Raw genomic sequence first — 15,528 nt, 5'->3', positions numbered from 1 at the left:
CTGCCTCAACTTGGAGATCTAAAAGTTGGTTTCAATTGCCTCACACTTAGAGATCTATTGAACACACTTGTAACCTTCCTCTACTCGATGATTTGTTCACCCAAAGGAATGCCTCAAGCTTCACAACTAGCTCTTCCACCAACTGGTTCATAACCAGCTTTGATGCCACTTGATACAACCATAATCCAGTGGGTCCTCAAAGAGAACAAACCAGATCATGCAACCAAAATACCACAATGGAAGCAAAAACAACACATTGAAAACTAACAGAATTTGATTTTTTCACCATGATATATTCATCATATATCATCTGGTAATCAACTAGTTACATGCAGGCTAACAAGCCAGAATACAGTCCATTTGGATCTTTGAGAGACCTCTGAATTATTGATCTCATAACTAGGAACTCATAAACCTCTAACTAGCTACTAAGGATATCATATAATAAAATTTATACCCTCCAGGACATTCAGGTTGGCCACAAAAGATTACATTTACCAAGAAAGGAAAATGAAACATGTAAATAGGTCGGCCCCAAGAGTGAAAGGAAATTCCTACCGAAAAGAACAACCAAGGAGCACAGATCAGCACGAAGTTCAGCCAAGGACTCAAGATCATCGAGCAAGACCCCAAATAGATCCACATGCCAAGAGATCGCTTTGCACGAGAAGAAATCAACAAATTAGCCATTAAGCTCAAAAACTACTATGGGAACCAGAATAGTCAAATCGGAAGCATTGTCTCACCGGAAAAGAATCCAAATGGACTGAGAATCTGTAATTAAGCATAAGAATACGCATGGAGACCAAAAATCTGATCCACAATGAAAAGAAACTAGCTATCGGAAGAACACAAAAACTAAAACACTGAACTTGAACAAAACAAAATTGAAAGGAAATATTTTTGGTTGATGCAAGATTGCTTATTGACCGGGGATACTCCTGCATTAATAACTTTGTTACTTTATGAGGTGTCTTAACATGAATGTATGAGTTTGGCATAAAATTTATTGAAGATGCTCAAGGATATAAATGCCAAAAGACTTGGAACAAAAGATGATATCCTAGGAAGGTTCAAAATGATGAAACTGGAGAAAAGACCAATGGAAACAAGGAAGTTATTTGTAGAGATTTATACCTCTAGTTCTAAAATTTAGAAGAGTGAAAAGATGGTTTTGGAGAAGAAGGACATTGAGCTGGTAACAATTGACAATGATGATGAAGGAGAGAAGAAGGTAGAATAGAAAGTTGTTTAGTGTAAGAAGCTGAAATATTTTGATGAGGTTACTAATGATGATGGACTTATCAAAGAGAAGGTGCTTGAAATGATCAGGAATCATGGTGGAGTAAAAAATATCGATAATTAATATCACAATCATGTTTCTTATGAGAAATATATTATTGAAGAGGAATTTGTGAGGTACTTGGTTCAAAATAATTTAGTTGCTACTGATATTGCTAATCTTCTTCCAAAGGAGCTTGTGGAGATACTTATAGAAATAATGGCTAAAGGAGATGAAAGTGGTTTTGAGAAAGGATTTACTGAAAAAAACTTGCTAGAAAGGATGATAGAAATATATAAAAGAGAACATCATGTGCTAATATTAATTTAACGAATTCTAGGAAATCAATGGAGCCTACTGAAATGTTGTACAAATTTTATTTAAGGTGGCCAGCTTCCACAAAAAAATTCAAGGATGAAATTGATCATATTGAGTCTCAATTGATGGAACTAGATGAGAACTATAAAATCTATGTAGATGCTTATGGAAAATAATTCAATAAGGCTCGAGAATTGCATAATCAATTAACCCCTATAAGGCATCAAAGAGATTGTTACATGAGGATGTTTAGAGAGTTGTGATCTGACATGGAATTAAACTTTCTTCCTACATAGCACTATTGGTTGATGCAGAAAATATTGAGAAATATGATAAAAATATATATTCTTTTGATGGTGCAATAAAAAAGTGTATTGTCTACAAATGTTAGAGTAGGATTCTTGTTACTACTACTAATTCCTAGAATGCCATAGTGATTAGGTTGAAGAAATAATTGAAAGACATTTGGCCAGGTAATTTTTAATGATGCTCTATGTTATGTATTATTACTATTTGGTTTGACCTTTGTCTTTAATGGTAAAGGTGGAGAATAATACTAAAAAGTGTTTTATATCTACTTTGGGAGGACAATAATTAAATGTGTTTAAAATGAACAAAAGGATTGTTATATAGTGTGGTGATTCACTAGTTAGGGGGAGTTGTTATTAAAGAAAGGTTTACTATGAAAACATTTTTAGTTTTTTGCAATCAATAAAAAAGGGGGAGATTGTTACACATATATTCTTTGTTGTCAGTGATGTCAAATAGTGTGGTCCAAATGGGTTCTACTCTTGACATCAACAAAGTTAGCTACAGTGATGACGTGTTTACCATTATTCTTTTAGACCACAAGTCATTGTGGATGGTACTATGGTTTGGACATAGGTAGTTTGCTTTGGTAGTTGATCCAATTGATATTAGAATATTTGAATCGGGTTACTTGTTGATGACAAGGATAGTTGAAACTTTGTTTATTGTGGTCCAGGTGTTGCTTGTTTTGGTAAGAACTTATGCTATTAAGAATTGATATGATTGGTACATGTGTTCATGGTATGCTATTAGAGTTAGATGTAACATATATTTTTTGGTTTGATGATGGCGTGTGAAGTATTCTTTTGGTTCAGAGTTTCTCATTTTCATTTTGGTTTCGGTTGACATAAAGTTCTATGCATTTAATATTTTGGTCTAGTTGTATTTCTGGGTTAGAAATGTGAATACACGTTACAACCTTTCTTTTGCCCAACTTGGTGAAGATGTTAACGGCGAATTTAGAGTGATGTTAGGGGGGGGGAGGGGCCAAATGAGCTTCCACCTTCATGTGGTTGGCCCTATTAAGTAGAGAATATTAAACTATTCTCGAAACCAAGTGAAGCTCAACAAGATAACACACTTTTCAATATTTCAATATGTTGCACAGTTAATCTTATTGAATAATGAATATTGAATCTTAATTGCAGGGTCCAACATAGCCAACACGAACAACAACACCACAAGTTGCTGGGTATAATGAACTCCCATATTGTCTTGTCTGTACACGAACAATATGAGTTGCTTGTAGTGTTGATATCCAAGGGAGGACTGCAAAAGTTATTAATATGCCTCATCCTTGTAAGTTTTTTTATTACTTGTAAGTAATGAATATGCCTCATCCTTGTAATTTTTTTTATTACTTGTAAGTCATGAATATTGCTCTTTAGTTGATTAAAATTAAATGAAAATCTTTAATGAATACATAAAACTATATACATATGCAGGTGCACCATGGTTGAGATGGTCCAACTCCCTAGTCTCACTCTACGACTAAGCTCATGCCATATATAAATCAAAGACATCTCAAATACATCGTCGGTGGAAAGCTGCAAAATGCCATTTTCATACATAAGGAAGACATACACAATTGGGCACAATCACCAAGAGAATAGTAAAAATTGTGTTTGAGATTGTATCATGGATGCTTTTAAGGATTGTATCATGGATGCAAAAAATCTCTTGATTAATCCTTGACTCATGATTGCTATAATACTTCTTTAGACTTCTCATGTCATTTGTTGCACTTCTTCACTATTTTGGACCGAGTTTCAACTATGTATTTGCCTTGACTTATGACTATACCTAGCTTTGTCCTATCTTTGTAAGCTTCCTCTTTGAATTGGAAGGGGCATGAGAGACTGGCAAGTCTATGATTGAATGGAGAAGCCCTTGATGAAGCTCTCCCTATTCCAAATTGCGTCGAGGCTTGATACAAAAAGTTTCAGTTGGAAAGTGAAATGAATAGTAACCTTTGAACCTTTATCTCTTCCCTCAAAAATGAAAGTTGCCATTTGAATCCCTTTCTCATATTGATTAGCTTAATAATATTTGTTGAATTTTTTTTATCGTTAAAAGATTACCTTCCTTTTAGATAAATTAGTTAGATTATTATTATGTTGAAGAACATTTAGTTAGTTTTCTCCTTCAACTGAAGTAGTTATGTTTTATTTTGAAATGCTCAATTTTTTATCTTAATATAGATCATAATTTATTTTCTTTACGTATCGAATTAATGGAATATTACATATGGTATCAGAGCAACCAAGTTTGACATTGAACCTCAGGCTTTCCACCTATAAACAAAACTATATACATATGCAGGCGCACCATGGTTGAGATAATATGTAGGTGCACTATATACAAAACTATATTTGCAACTAAATTTTTTATTCAAATCCACAATATGAAACACAGAGTTTTACTAGAAGAACAAAAGTAACCTTATCTCCTTTAGATAATATCACAAGCAACTACCTACAGAAAGATGAAATAATCCACAGCATATATACAAAGGAAAGATGACTGATTATATTATGTATGTTCACAAAATGGTACAATAGTAAGCCTAAGTCTATATTCTACTTCTTCTCTAATGATCCTTATTGTTACAAAAGTTCACTCATTTATATGAGGGTATACATTGTCACCAAGCATCGTGGCTTTTCGGCACATAACTATTAATTAGCACTTTTGTTAAACACTGGAAGATAAACAAGTTCAGCATTCCTATGTGTTGAATGTACTTATCATCTTTATACATTAGAACGTCAATGTTTAGTGTCCTCATGTCGCTTTTTGTCTGGAAATGATTGGATAGAATATGGTTAACACAAAGTGACAATTCTTTGTCTCCATCCAACTCTGCTACTACTCGATTCTTCTCATCACTGAACTCTTGTTTCCACTGTTTCAATGATACTAACTCACCATTACTGTAAAAAGAGGGCACCCTAAGGGTATTCCCATCGTCCAGCCTCTGAAGCTCTTTCCTTAATTGATTTTCCAATTCATCATGGGACTTCAAGTAAGCCTTGGCTTCAATTTTCTCACCTGGATTTATCAAACTGTTGTCATTCATCATGTGTTCCAACTGAGACTTGAGCCTTTCATTCTCTTTCAAATCTTTGACAGTTCTAGTGTATGTCTTCCAATAGATTTCTGCAACCTGCACCATACTTTTGAATCTATGATCAACGACCTCAAGAACTAACTTATCCATATTTTGTTGTTCCTTTTCTTCTTGTTGAGATGTCTTTTCGGCCCTGTTCCTCCAATACATAGTCTCTATCAACACCATATGTCATCCCTATTTGACTAGTACCTGCATCAATCTAAAGCAATCTTGCTTGTAGCCTCTATTTTTCTTCATCAATTTTCTCATATAGGCTTTTGTATGTAGAATTATCTTAGACCAGAAACTCTATCTGATCTTAGTTCAGTTTAGCGACATCCAAATTTAGTTTGGTACTTGTTCTAGGATCACTTTCCAACCTACTACACCATCAAATGTCCAAAAGCTTCTTCTGTATCAACCAATATAGGTCTTTTATCTTTGGGATAGATAGCCCACTATAGAAGAGCCTTCTAATTTGGATCATATCCTGATCCTCTAAAGAGTTTATCAATCTCTTTTGGCATCATTTGCTTACTTGGGTCATGTTTCTTGAGGAATCCATCAAACAACAAGGTAGAGTTCATGTCCCATCCAGAGTATAATAGCACACCAGCTTCCTTAAGCAATTGTCTTCCCTTCGTAGGTGTCATTTCTCTCATCAAAAGATCCATCTCCTCTTGTAAATTTTGAAGCTACTGCTCTTCTTCACTATTTCTCATGTTATTCCTAATTTGATATCATTTATGTTGATAGAGGAATGCAGTGAACTCCTTGGAAGTAATGAAGTCACTCTCAACAATGAAATCCCCATGCTCCAGGAATCTGATGTCAGCCACTTCTCAAACATTCAGTTTTCCTATTGCCAAGTCTATCGGTGTATCCTCTACATAACCAAGGGGGTAATCCTCTCGAGGAGTGAATGGAATGATGCCAGATGTGGAAGCAGGAGAAATATGAGCCAAAGGCTCTGTATTCGTAATAGTATCAATGTAATCACTAAAAACATGAGGAAAGACTCCCTCAAGTATTTCCAATTCATGCTCCATAATTTTGTTGGCCAACTCCAAGGGGTCTTCAATCTTTTGTAGCACGTTCTCATCCATTTTCCTTCTAAAAAGCTTCCATTGTCCTGATTCTGCAATTTTGGAGCTGCAACTGACAGGAGGGATTCTGAGATCTACAAAGTGTTGTTCTATCAAATAAATCATAAATAACTAACAAATAAATCATTCAAAAATAAATCAAAATAAATAAATTATTAAACAATATATCAAAATAAATCAATCTCAGTAATAACTAATTAAATAATTAAATAAATAAAATAAATCAAAATAATAAATAAATACATATACACTAAATAACGAATGCATAATAATTAAATTAATCTCAATAAATTAAATACAATTATAACAATAAATAACTATCAATAAATTAAATAATCTATTGGAGTTGAGGAAAAATCAACTCTAGAGCTCCCAAAGATCACCTGTGTGCAAACCTGTCACTGAAGAAGAGAAGCAAATCAGCTATAGATGCCATAATTCAAAGATCCAAAAAAGAGGAGTCATATTGATTGTGCAACAAGAATGTAATTCAATAATTATAGTTGTTATGAAATTATAAAGAGATAATCCTTATAAAATGATACTCAAAACCTTAAATGAGAAAACCCTAAAGAATTATAAGATTCCCAAGTTTAGCTTAAGCATAGAGTATAATAGACTAATAATTAAATAAATAATTATTAGCTAATTAAAGATTACTCTAATACCCCCCCTTAAGATGAACTTAGGGAGTAGCTAAAAAACAACTATGGACTAAAAAAAACATGTAAAAAATGCATGAAAGCAACAACGGGTCCTGACAACTATGGTGAAGGACTAAGAAGCCTCCAAATAAGAGTGTTCTAGAAGATAGGAACAGAAAAAAGAGAATGAAGAGCACCACTGAAGCATGAAATAGCTACAAACACTATCAAAGAGTAACCATTGATGTAAAGAATCTCCACTGAAATAGAACATGACCAGGTAGACAAGATTGTAATTTGCATGAGTACTCTCAAATGACACTACTTGAACCATATGGCAAACAAAGGAAAACAATTGAACTAGAGGATATAGATGGCATGAAACACCAAAGCCTGGAGAGATGATGAATCAAACCAAGGAAGCATTAGAAAAATAGGACACACCTCCCATAATGCTGAAAAGGGAGATGGACAGGTACACTGAAAAGAATAGACAACAAGGACTGGATGATGAAGAACCAGGAACATTGAAGGTGTAGAGAAAGTACATAGTGTCATGGAAGGAACACTCACTTGCCACACACATAATGAGGCTAATGTCATGGAAGGAACACTCACGTGACAAAGGTAGATGGAAAACAAAGAGAAACATTAACCCCACCATAGCACTTTATAAGTGGTGCATGTACAATAAGGCACTAGATGTGCAAGATCCCAAGTATACAATGCATGATGGCACATTATCTCAATGTGTTTGCATAAATAAAATGCTACCATGATCAGAAGAGACAAAGGAATGGAAACCAAAAGAACAGCCAAAGACGACGTCTATCCTACTCAAAGAAAGTGATCCCAGGACCTGAAACATCCAAGATATTCACTAGAGTGCTGAAATGACAACAACTAAATAAAATATATCTGGAGAATAATCTGGAATCAAAACTCATATGAATGGAAAGAGCACAAAACAATCTTTCCAATGATATATAGTTTTTGAAAAATGGAGTTCGGATACTCAAGTTATGTCTCCCGAAGTGCAAAAAGGAACCTTTGGCTTTGACAGAAAAAAAAGTCATCAAAAAAGAAAAATAAAAAGTTCAAACCTCCTGATCTGGATAGAGCTCAGAAAGAGCTTTTCGGCGATATAAGGTTTTTGAAAAAGCATCTCTGTATGACCAAAAGAAAAAAAAACCCTCTTGTAGGACAAAAAGAGGGTAAATTTTTTTTATTTTTTTGACGAAATTTTTTTGACGCATTTGTAGCTACAGTCATACGAACTTTTATGCCTCGTAAAGCGTGCAAATGAAAAATCATGCCTCTGTCATAAAAAATAGGCATATTATATATCAAAATTCATGGAATCAACCTTGTGAATCCAATTGTGAGGTCCTTTTAGAACCAAAATCTTAGCTACCCCCAGAAATTAAAAAAAAAAACAACTTCACAAACCCCTAAATACATAGATCTGAAGAAGAAGGCCCAAAATCTCTCATGAAGAGAATGGGGGTATGCAACTCTAGAGCTCTGATACCATATTGGAGTTGAGGAAAAATCAACTCTACAGCTCCCAAAGATCACCTGCATGCGAACCTGTCACAAAAGGAGAAGCGAAAACGCAATGGAGGCCAGAATTTAGAGATCCCGAAAAGAGGAATCATATTGATTGCGCAACAAGAATGCAATTCAATAATTATAGTTGTTATCAAATTACAAAGAGAGAATCCTTATAAAAGGATACTCAAAACTCTAAAGGAGAAAACCCTCAAGAATTATAATATTTCTCAGTTTAGCTTAAGCATAGAGTATAATAGACTAATAATTAAATAAATATTTATTAGCTAATAAAAGATTACTCTAACATATCAAATAAATCACCAATACTCATATTATAGGATAGATTAATTCAACTTTAATAAATTACATTATTCATAATTTAATTTAAATATAAGTCATAGACTCGCATATTCAGCAACTCGAGAAAGGGAAATACCAATGCAAGAATCTACCACTGACTGGTGTTGTGGCACAACCTAACAACATGAATAATTGATCCTAGACTGAGTGAAAGAAACCCATACCATCTCGAACAACTTTCCATTGGGATAGGACACACTTAAACCTTTGAGACCAGGCAGAGTTGATGTCTAGTACCTAGACTCCTGCAATCACCACTAAACATATATACAACATATATATCTATCATAATAAATAGGAAAGTGGAAAGAGAAGTGCAACACCATATCATGCTCGCGATGAGTGATAAGGCGTTGTCCCTTTCACAAAGACAATCACACAATATAACATCAAATCATCACATAAACCATAATCATGAAATAGGGTTAGTACAATAGTAACATCATAAATCATATATTCCACATATGAATATAGATAACATATAAATCACCAAACATCATGAGTCATATCAAATAACATAAGTCCACATAGAGTAACTAGCATCATCAGTACCATCTAAGATGGCAATAGAATCATAAGTAGCCATCCAAGCATCAACCATAAGCCTAAATAAGTCTATCAATGCATAAATCAAAATGTAACCTAAAAAAAATGCTTTAAAAAATTATCTTTAGATAGTAGATCTGTAAAATCTGACTAGAAGTTTATAATTTTTGAGCCAATTAGATTCAAGAAAAATGATTTTTTTATAATTTTTGATCTTAAAAATCATGCATCTAAACTTAAAAAAACTAGAATTCTTATTGGTGGAGAAGCAATTGAATGATTTAAAAGAAAATTGCAAGATGAATATTAACAAAAAAGATCTAAAAAATGAAGGAAAAACTCAATTGGTAGAGTGAAAAGTAATGAATTTGTAAAATAGAATCATTTTATGATTGCAACTAGCATTACAAAAGGTAAAAATAATTCCAAAAGTTTGGTTTCTATTGAGACAAAAGTTTCTTCCCTAAAATGGAAGCATAAGTAACAAAAATATGTATTGAGTAGGGAAGCTCACAAACATGATGAAAGAACACCATAGAAATATTTTGAGATTTGAAGATTTTTTTTTGTAAATACCTTAAATTTTATATGGAATAAATGTTTAGAATCTAGGGAGAATGAAAACAAATGGTTTTTTTAGGGAGCATCACAAATACAAGGTTGGTTTCCATTAGAAGATATAAGCATCCTTTAGTAGTTATGTGATCAAAACAGCTCTAGGCAAGGATTTCCTAATGGCAGACAATAGATATTGAGTTAACACAAACATCTCATCAATGTTTATGGCTTTAGTGCTGAAAAAGGGACTAAACAAGGAAATGGCTAGGAATCCATTTTTAAATCTCAATTTCTGGGTGACATGGAAGATATACCGAGGATTTGTGAGAATTTTTGGATTCCTCTACCCAAGGATTTTGACAAAAAGGGAGAGGATATCCAAAAATTGCCAATCATTCTTCTCAATGATGAAATAGAATATCAGGACTATAGGGAGAAAGTAGTGAGGAAACTAAATTTCCTTCTAACATTGGAAAATGTGGTGGTGAATCAAGAGCTAAACTGGATAGAAAAGTTAATGGAGATGGAAGGTCTAGAGCTACAAAGTCATAGAAGCAATGCAAAATTAGAAGGACTTGTGGAAAATGAAGAAATGGAAGACAATATTGAAGGTCAGAGAAGTTAGCAATGCCCCCATGTTTTGAGTTTTTTGGCATAATCTCCTATATGTTTTAGTGGGTAAACAAGTTAGATAGAAAAGGAAGTTGGATATAGATTTACATGGTAAGCATTATTAGATGGAGAAAGATGTCTTTAAATTTATATTCTTATGAACTATATGCATAAGTAGGCATTTTGTGTAATAGATTAAGGTTTTTTGAGAGAATTTAAAATTATAGTAATCCTATGTGATATTTGGATAATATCAATAGGAAAAATTTATCTCAGAGGGGACTTATCAATAATGTAATTTTTATTATATATCAATGAAGGGGACTGGCCCTAACCAATAATTTAATGATTAAAATGAAATAAAATTTGAAGTATTATTATAATGTCAAATGAAAGAGGATAAAGAACATGACTTTTGGAACAACAATGAGGAGATATAATATCAATGCCATCATATGAGAAATAAAAATATTATTAGTGTACTTTCTATATCAAATATGTACCTATTAGACCATTCTTTGATAGTCAAAATAGAGCTTTGTGATGTCAACCTCACTCTTTATAAAAATGTTTTAATATAGAGAACTACCCTATGTTGTAAAATTCAGCTAATTGATTGATAGATAAGAACTTGTAGTATTGAATAATACCTTAAGATTGTTCAATAATCTATGTAGTTGATTCAATGCTAACTAATGTGTAGGAACTTGTAGTATATATATATATATATATATATATATATATATATATATATATTTTGTGTGTGTGTGTGGAGAGAGAGTGAGAGAAACAAAAAGAGAGGGGATGGGGCACAAGTGAAACCTATTGTAGATAATATAAGTCAAAACATGAAACACCATTATAAAGACTTCTAACATACATCTAAACATTTGCATGATACTATAATAATGCTAGCAAAGATAATAAATATATTTATATATATATATATATATATATATATATATATATATATATATATATATATATATATATATATATATATATATATATATATATATATATATATATATATATATATATATATATATATATATATATATATATATATATATATTGTGTGTGTGTGTGTGTGTAGAGAGAGTGAGAGAAACAAAAAGAGAGGGGAGGGGGCACAAGTGAAACCTATTGTAGATAATATAAGTCAAAACATGAAACACCATTATAAAGACTTCTAACATACATCTAAACATTTGCATGATACTATAATAATGCTAGAAAAGATAATAAATATATGAGTAGAAATGATTAAAAGTGTGTGAACCTTTTGGAAAAGACCCAACATAAGAGAAGATCACTAATTACCATCCATGTTTCAATTACCATTCAACCCTTGTTTACCCAAACCCCCATTACTAACTTTAAAGAAACCAAGAAAATGATAACTAGACATCTATTAAAAAATTTCACATGTACTCATAGCCTTCTATGTAGGGGAAAAAGTCAGACTAAGAAAACAAACCCTAATCCTGCTCTCACGTACACATAGTGGAATATGAAAGAGCCTAGGGAGGTAACACGCTTTGGATACTTCTTGTTAGGAAGAGAGAGCCAAGGATTACCTCTTAGGGTTTCTATTCCTTTGTTGTAAATGCGGAGTAGAAGTGATGCAAAGTGCAGATTTGAATGATCAACCTAGAATAAAGGTATACACAAGAAACCCTAATCTAAAAATCTAGAACTTAAACTAACTGATGTGCAACTAAAAAATATAGATTACGTTGTGAGTTTAGAGGTCCAGCTATACCAGAAATCTGAGTCAAGCTGTGTGGGATAGGGGTGCCACGCCCCTATCTTGATTTTGCAAACAGGAAGTTGTAACTGACATAATCGAATCTGAAGGTTCTGAACTATTGCTCTGCTAAAATCCACTTGAAATTGGGAGGACCAGGGTGCCACACCCCTATCCCAGTGATTTTTTCTCAAATTTGATCCTTGGGACTCTGCCTATATGCTCTGTCGGACCTATAATTTGTAGTGACGATCAAATCTTGTACCTGCTCCTATAACTGAAAATAGAGTTTTGGGTGGATATATGAGGTTTTGCCTTAGTCAAACTCCTATTTTGGTGATTTCTACCTCAACAAATAGCCGATTTGTAGAGTAAAATAGTGTGTGCAAGACCCTAAAAAGATGAATGCATATAATCTAAAGTAACCCTATACTTTAAAGAGTAAACCATAGATGTTTGTAATTGACAAAGTAAATGCTCTGAATCAATGATGCTAAATGATCTAAATCATAAATGTAAATGTGCAAATTGATTTAATGAAGCTCATACAAAGACATGGAAACAACATGAAATCATACCCAACTCGAAGGGAGGGATACAAGCCAATCTTCAGTCGGTTATCTCCTATTGCTTTCCTACATCTTCGAAATCCTCCAATTGATGAAATAATGCTTGATGAATGCTTGATAGATGTTGTTGAATGTTGTTGAACACTCCAGAAGACCTTCTCTTTTACTGCATAGAAGGCTCCTTGTAATCACTAGTTGTTAGACAAAAAATTTCAGGCCTCTAAATGAAGAAAGGGAGCTCTTATGTATGAAACACTAGATCTTAATTTCATCTTTAGGCTGACCTAGGATTTGAATTTTATGCCAATTTCTTGTGGCTAAGCGTTATAATATCAAAGAATTATGCTCCCGAAATTTCCAAAAAAATGTCAAGGACCGTGCATAACTTACACACTGTCCAACCAACTTTTCACCAAATTTTCAAGGTCATTAGATATGATAATATTAGTAGAATCCCAAAGTTACAGCTGATTTTGAGATGTTTTAACATGCAAAATCAGGTCTTAAAGGTCGAAATAAGACATAGTTAGGGTTTATGATTTAATGATTTATTGGAGGATTAAAATAAAAGAGGCACACTTAAAGTAAAAGGGACTAACTTTATAATGTATGAAGTGATGAAATATGAATTTAGATATTATTAAATTAATTAATTAAATGCTTAAAGGGAATTAGAAATGCAAGATGCAAAACACACTAAGGCGGGTGCTAAACCAATCATGGAATTGTACCACCCTAGCAAGGGTGTACAATTTATGACATTACACCTCCCACTTTGCCTTTGTAGTTAGAATTTTTATATTTTAATTGGAGCAGTGGTGCAACTTTATTCATATCCATAGTGCACTAGGGCATTTGTGAAATCATGTACATGAGACAAGATATCTGCTTAACAAAATTAGATATAATGACTACTGATATACTTCCTTTATAAAAGAATGAAGACAGAAATGAAAATTATATTTGAATGCTAAAATTGCAAAAGAAGTTGATGAACCTCCATTTGTGCATTATGCCAAAATCATTTCAACAAAATTGAAATCGGAGAAATATTTGTAACCGGTGAAGCTACCTACCACCCCCCTAGGCGTGGGACAATTTTCCATCTCAATTACTACTCTCTCGCCCAACTAGCAAATGACTCCATCCCACTCTCTTTATCATCTCGCCCAACTAACGGATGACATAATCTCACTCTCTATCATATTGACAAACCGAGGATGAAGTGTCCTAATGAATAATCTCACATACGATATCATTCATAAATAATTATTTTGAAACTTTATTCATGTACTACACAAAGCATACCCATTGCACACTAAGGTGCAATTGCTAGCATTATAAAAGAAATTGATAAAACTCAATTAATGGTAACCAATGTGCCTTATACCCCAGATGATATGAACTAAATCGAAATCTAGAGCTGAAGTACACCGCAATTTTCCAACTAAATTACTCCTCTCTAGCTAGACTGGCGGGTGACTGAATTCCACTCTCTTTGCGATGACGGATGACTCAATCCCACACTCAGTCCCTTCTCATAAATGCCCCGGCGGAACAGATGGTGGAGTTTCCAAGTGCCGTAACACAAACGATATCATTCATAAATAATTATTTTGATACATGTTACACTCTGTTCAGTGTTTTTAACAGGTGGATCAATTCCTGGACATAACGCACGCACTATCAGTTTGAACGTTTCCCACTCAAAATTTAAGAGGGAAATCTAAATCTAGTCAATGAATATTTTAACAATAACGTACGTCATATACGGACTGTTTTACACGCACTATGAGTTTGAACGCCTCTCGCTCAAAATTTAACCATCATTTGAACTATTCATAATGTGGTCTCTATAAATATAGCTGGATTTCCATTATCCTTCTGTGTCTTCGTCTTCGTCTTCATCTTCATCTTCATCTGCTAAGTTGTTTGGTGTTTTTCCATTTACCTTCATCTCAGCAGTATGGGGAAATCTATGGTCATCACGCTCATACTTGTTGTCTCCCTCAGTTTATTTAATTTCCATGTCTCCTCCGCTAAGCGTACCATTCTGACTGGAGACCGTCGAATGTTACCTAGTTGTACAGACTGCCACAGATATACTTCTGATCCTACTTGCTGCCATTTGCCACATCATCCTAATTTGTCACCACTCATGGAGGAAGTGGAGCATTCCTCACCACAGCAAAAATCAGTGGAGAAGCATTTCTCAGCAGATGAGAAATCAGTAGAGAGTTTATCAGCAGATGAAAAAACGGCTTAAAAGAAAAAGCCTAAAATAAGGCAGCCAATCTGTCTTGATGGTATAATGGAATAAGTATAGATAAATAAATAAAGCTTCTAATTATTTTTATGGAGTTTTGTAGCTTTAAAGATAGAGCGACTTTTTTTAAATATTAATTTTTTAATTTATGTTTTCTCTAATTTTTAGATTTTTTCTTAATATAAATTATAATTCTAGTTTTTATTTTTATAATGAGTATTGTCTTATAGATATTTGGAATAATAAAGTTGAACGGCATTCGTAAATAATGATTATAAATTATTATTCATACCTTTGTTTACAAATAGTTATTCTTGGGCTGCGACCCTAGCTCGTCCGATCATGGATCGCAACTTAAGGCGTGGGTATGCTTCCCATGGTCTTGAATTCAAGTCCTCGACTGTGTTAACTCTGTGTGTGTTGGTACCTTGTGAGCGGGTCTCTTCAGCGAGGACACCTCCAGATTCCACGATAGTGAATATAAAAACTAAAAAAAATTATTCTTAACACAAATTTCAATCCTATCTTTTATTTATACAACC

At 33.4% G+C, this 15,528-nt stretch overlaps 1 protein-coding gene across 1 annotated transcript; it reads left to right on the top strand.

The window, feature by feature from the left end:
- Positions 1–14,614: 14,614 nt before the first annotated feature.
- LOC131070020 (uncharacterized) lies at positions 14,615–15,070 on the top strand. Its single transcript, XM_058005571.2, has one exon. It carries the CDS (start codon positions 14,687–14,689, stop codon positions 14,984–14,986), a length of 300 nt encoding a protein of 99 aa, XP_057861554.2. The 5' UTR covers positions 14,615–14,686; the 3' UTR covers positions 14,987–15,070.
- The last annotated feature ends 458 nt before the right edge of the window (positions 15,071–15,528 follow it).

This window comes from Cryptomeria japonica, chromosome 3, assembly GCF_030272615.1.
Source record: "Cryptomeria japonica chromosome 3, Sugi_1.0, whole genome shotgun sequence".
NCBI lineage: Eukaryota > Viridiplantae > Streptophyta > Pinopsida > Cupressales > Cupressaceae > Cryptomeria > Cryptomeria japonica.
Note: the sequence above shows the minus strand (reverse complement) of the source record. Positions and strands in the feature narration are given on the sequence as shown.

Coding starts and splice junctions, on each gene's coding strand:
- LOC131070020 (XM_058005571.2), top strand. CDS start 14,687: ATGGGGAAATCTATGGTCATCACGCTCATACTTGTTGTCTCCCTCAGT.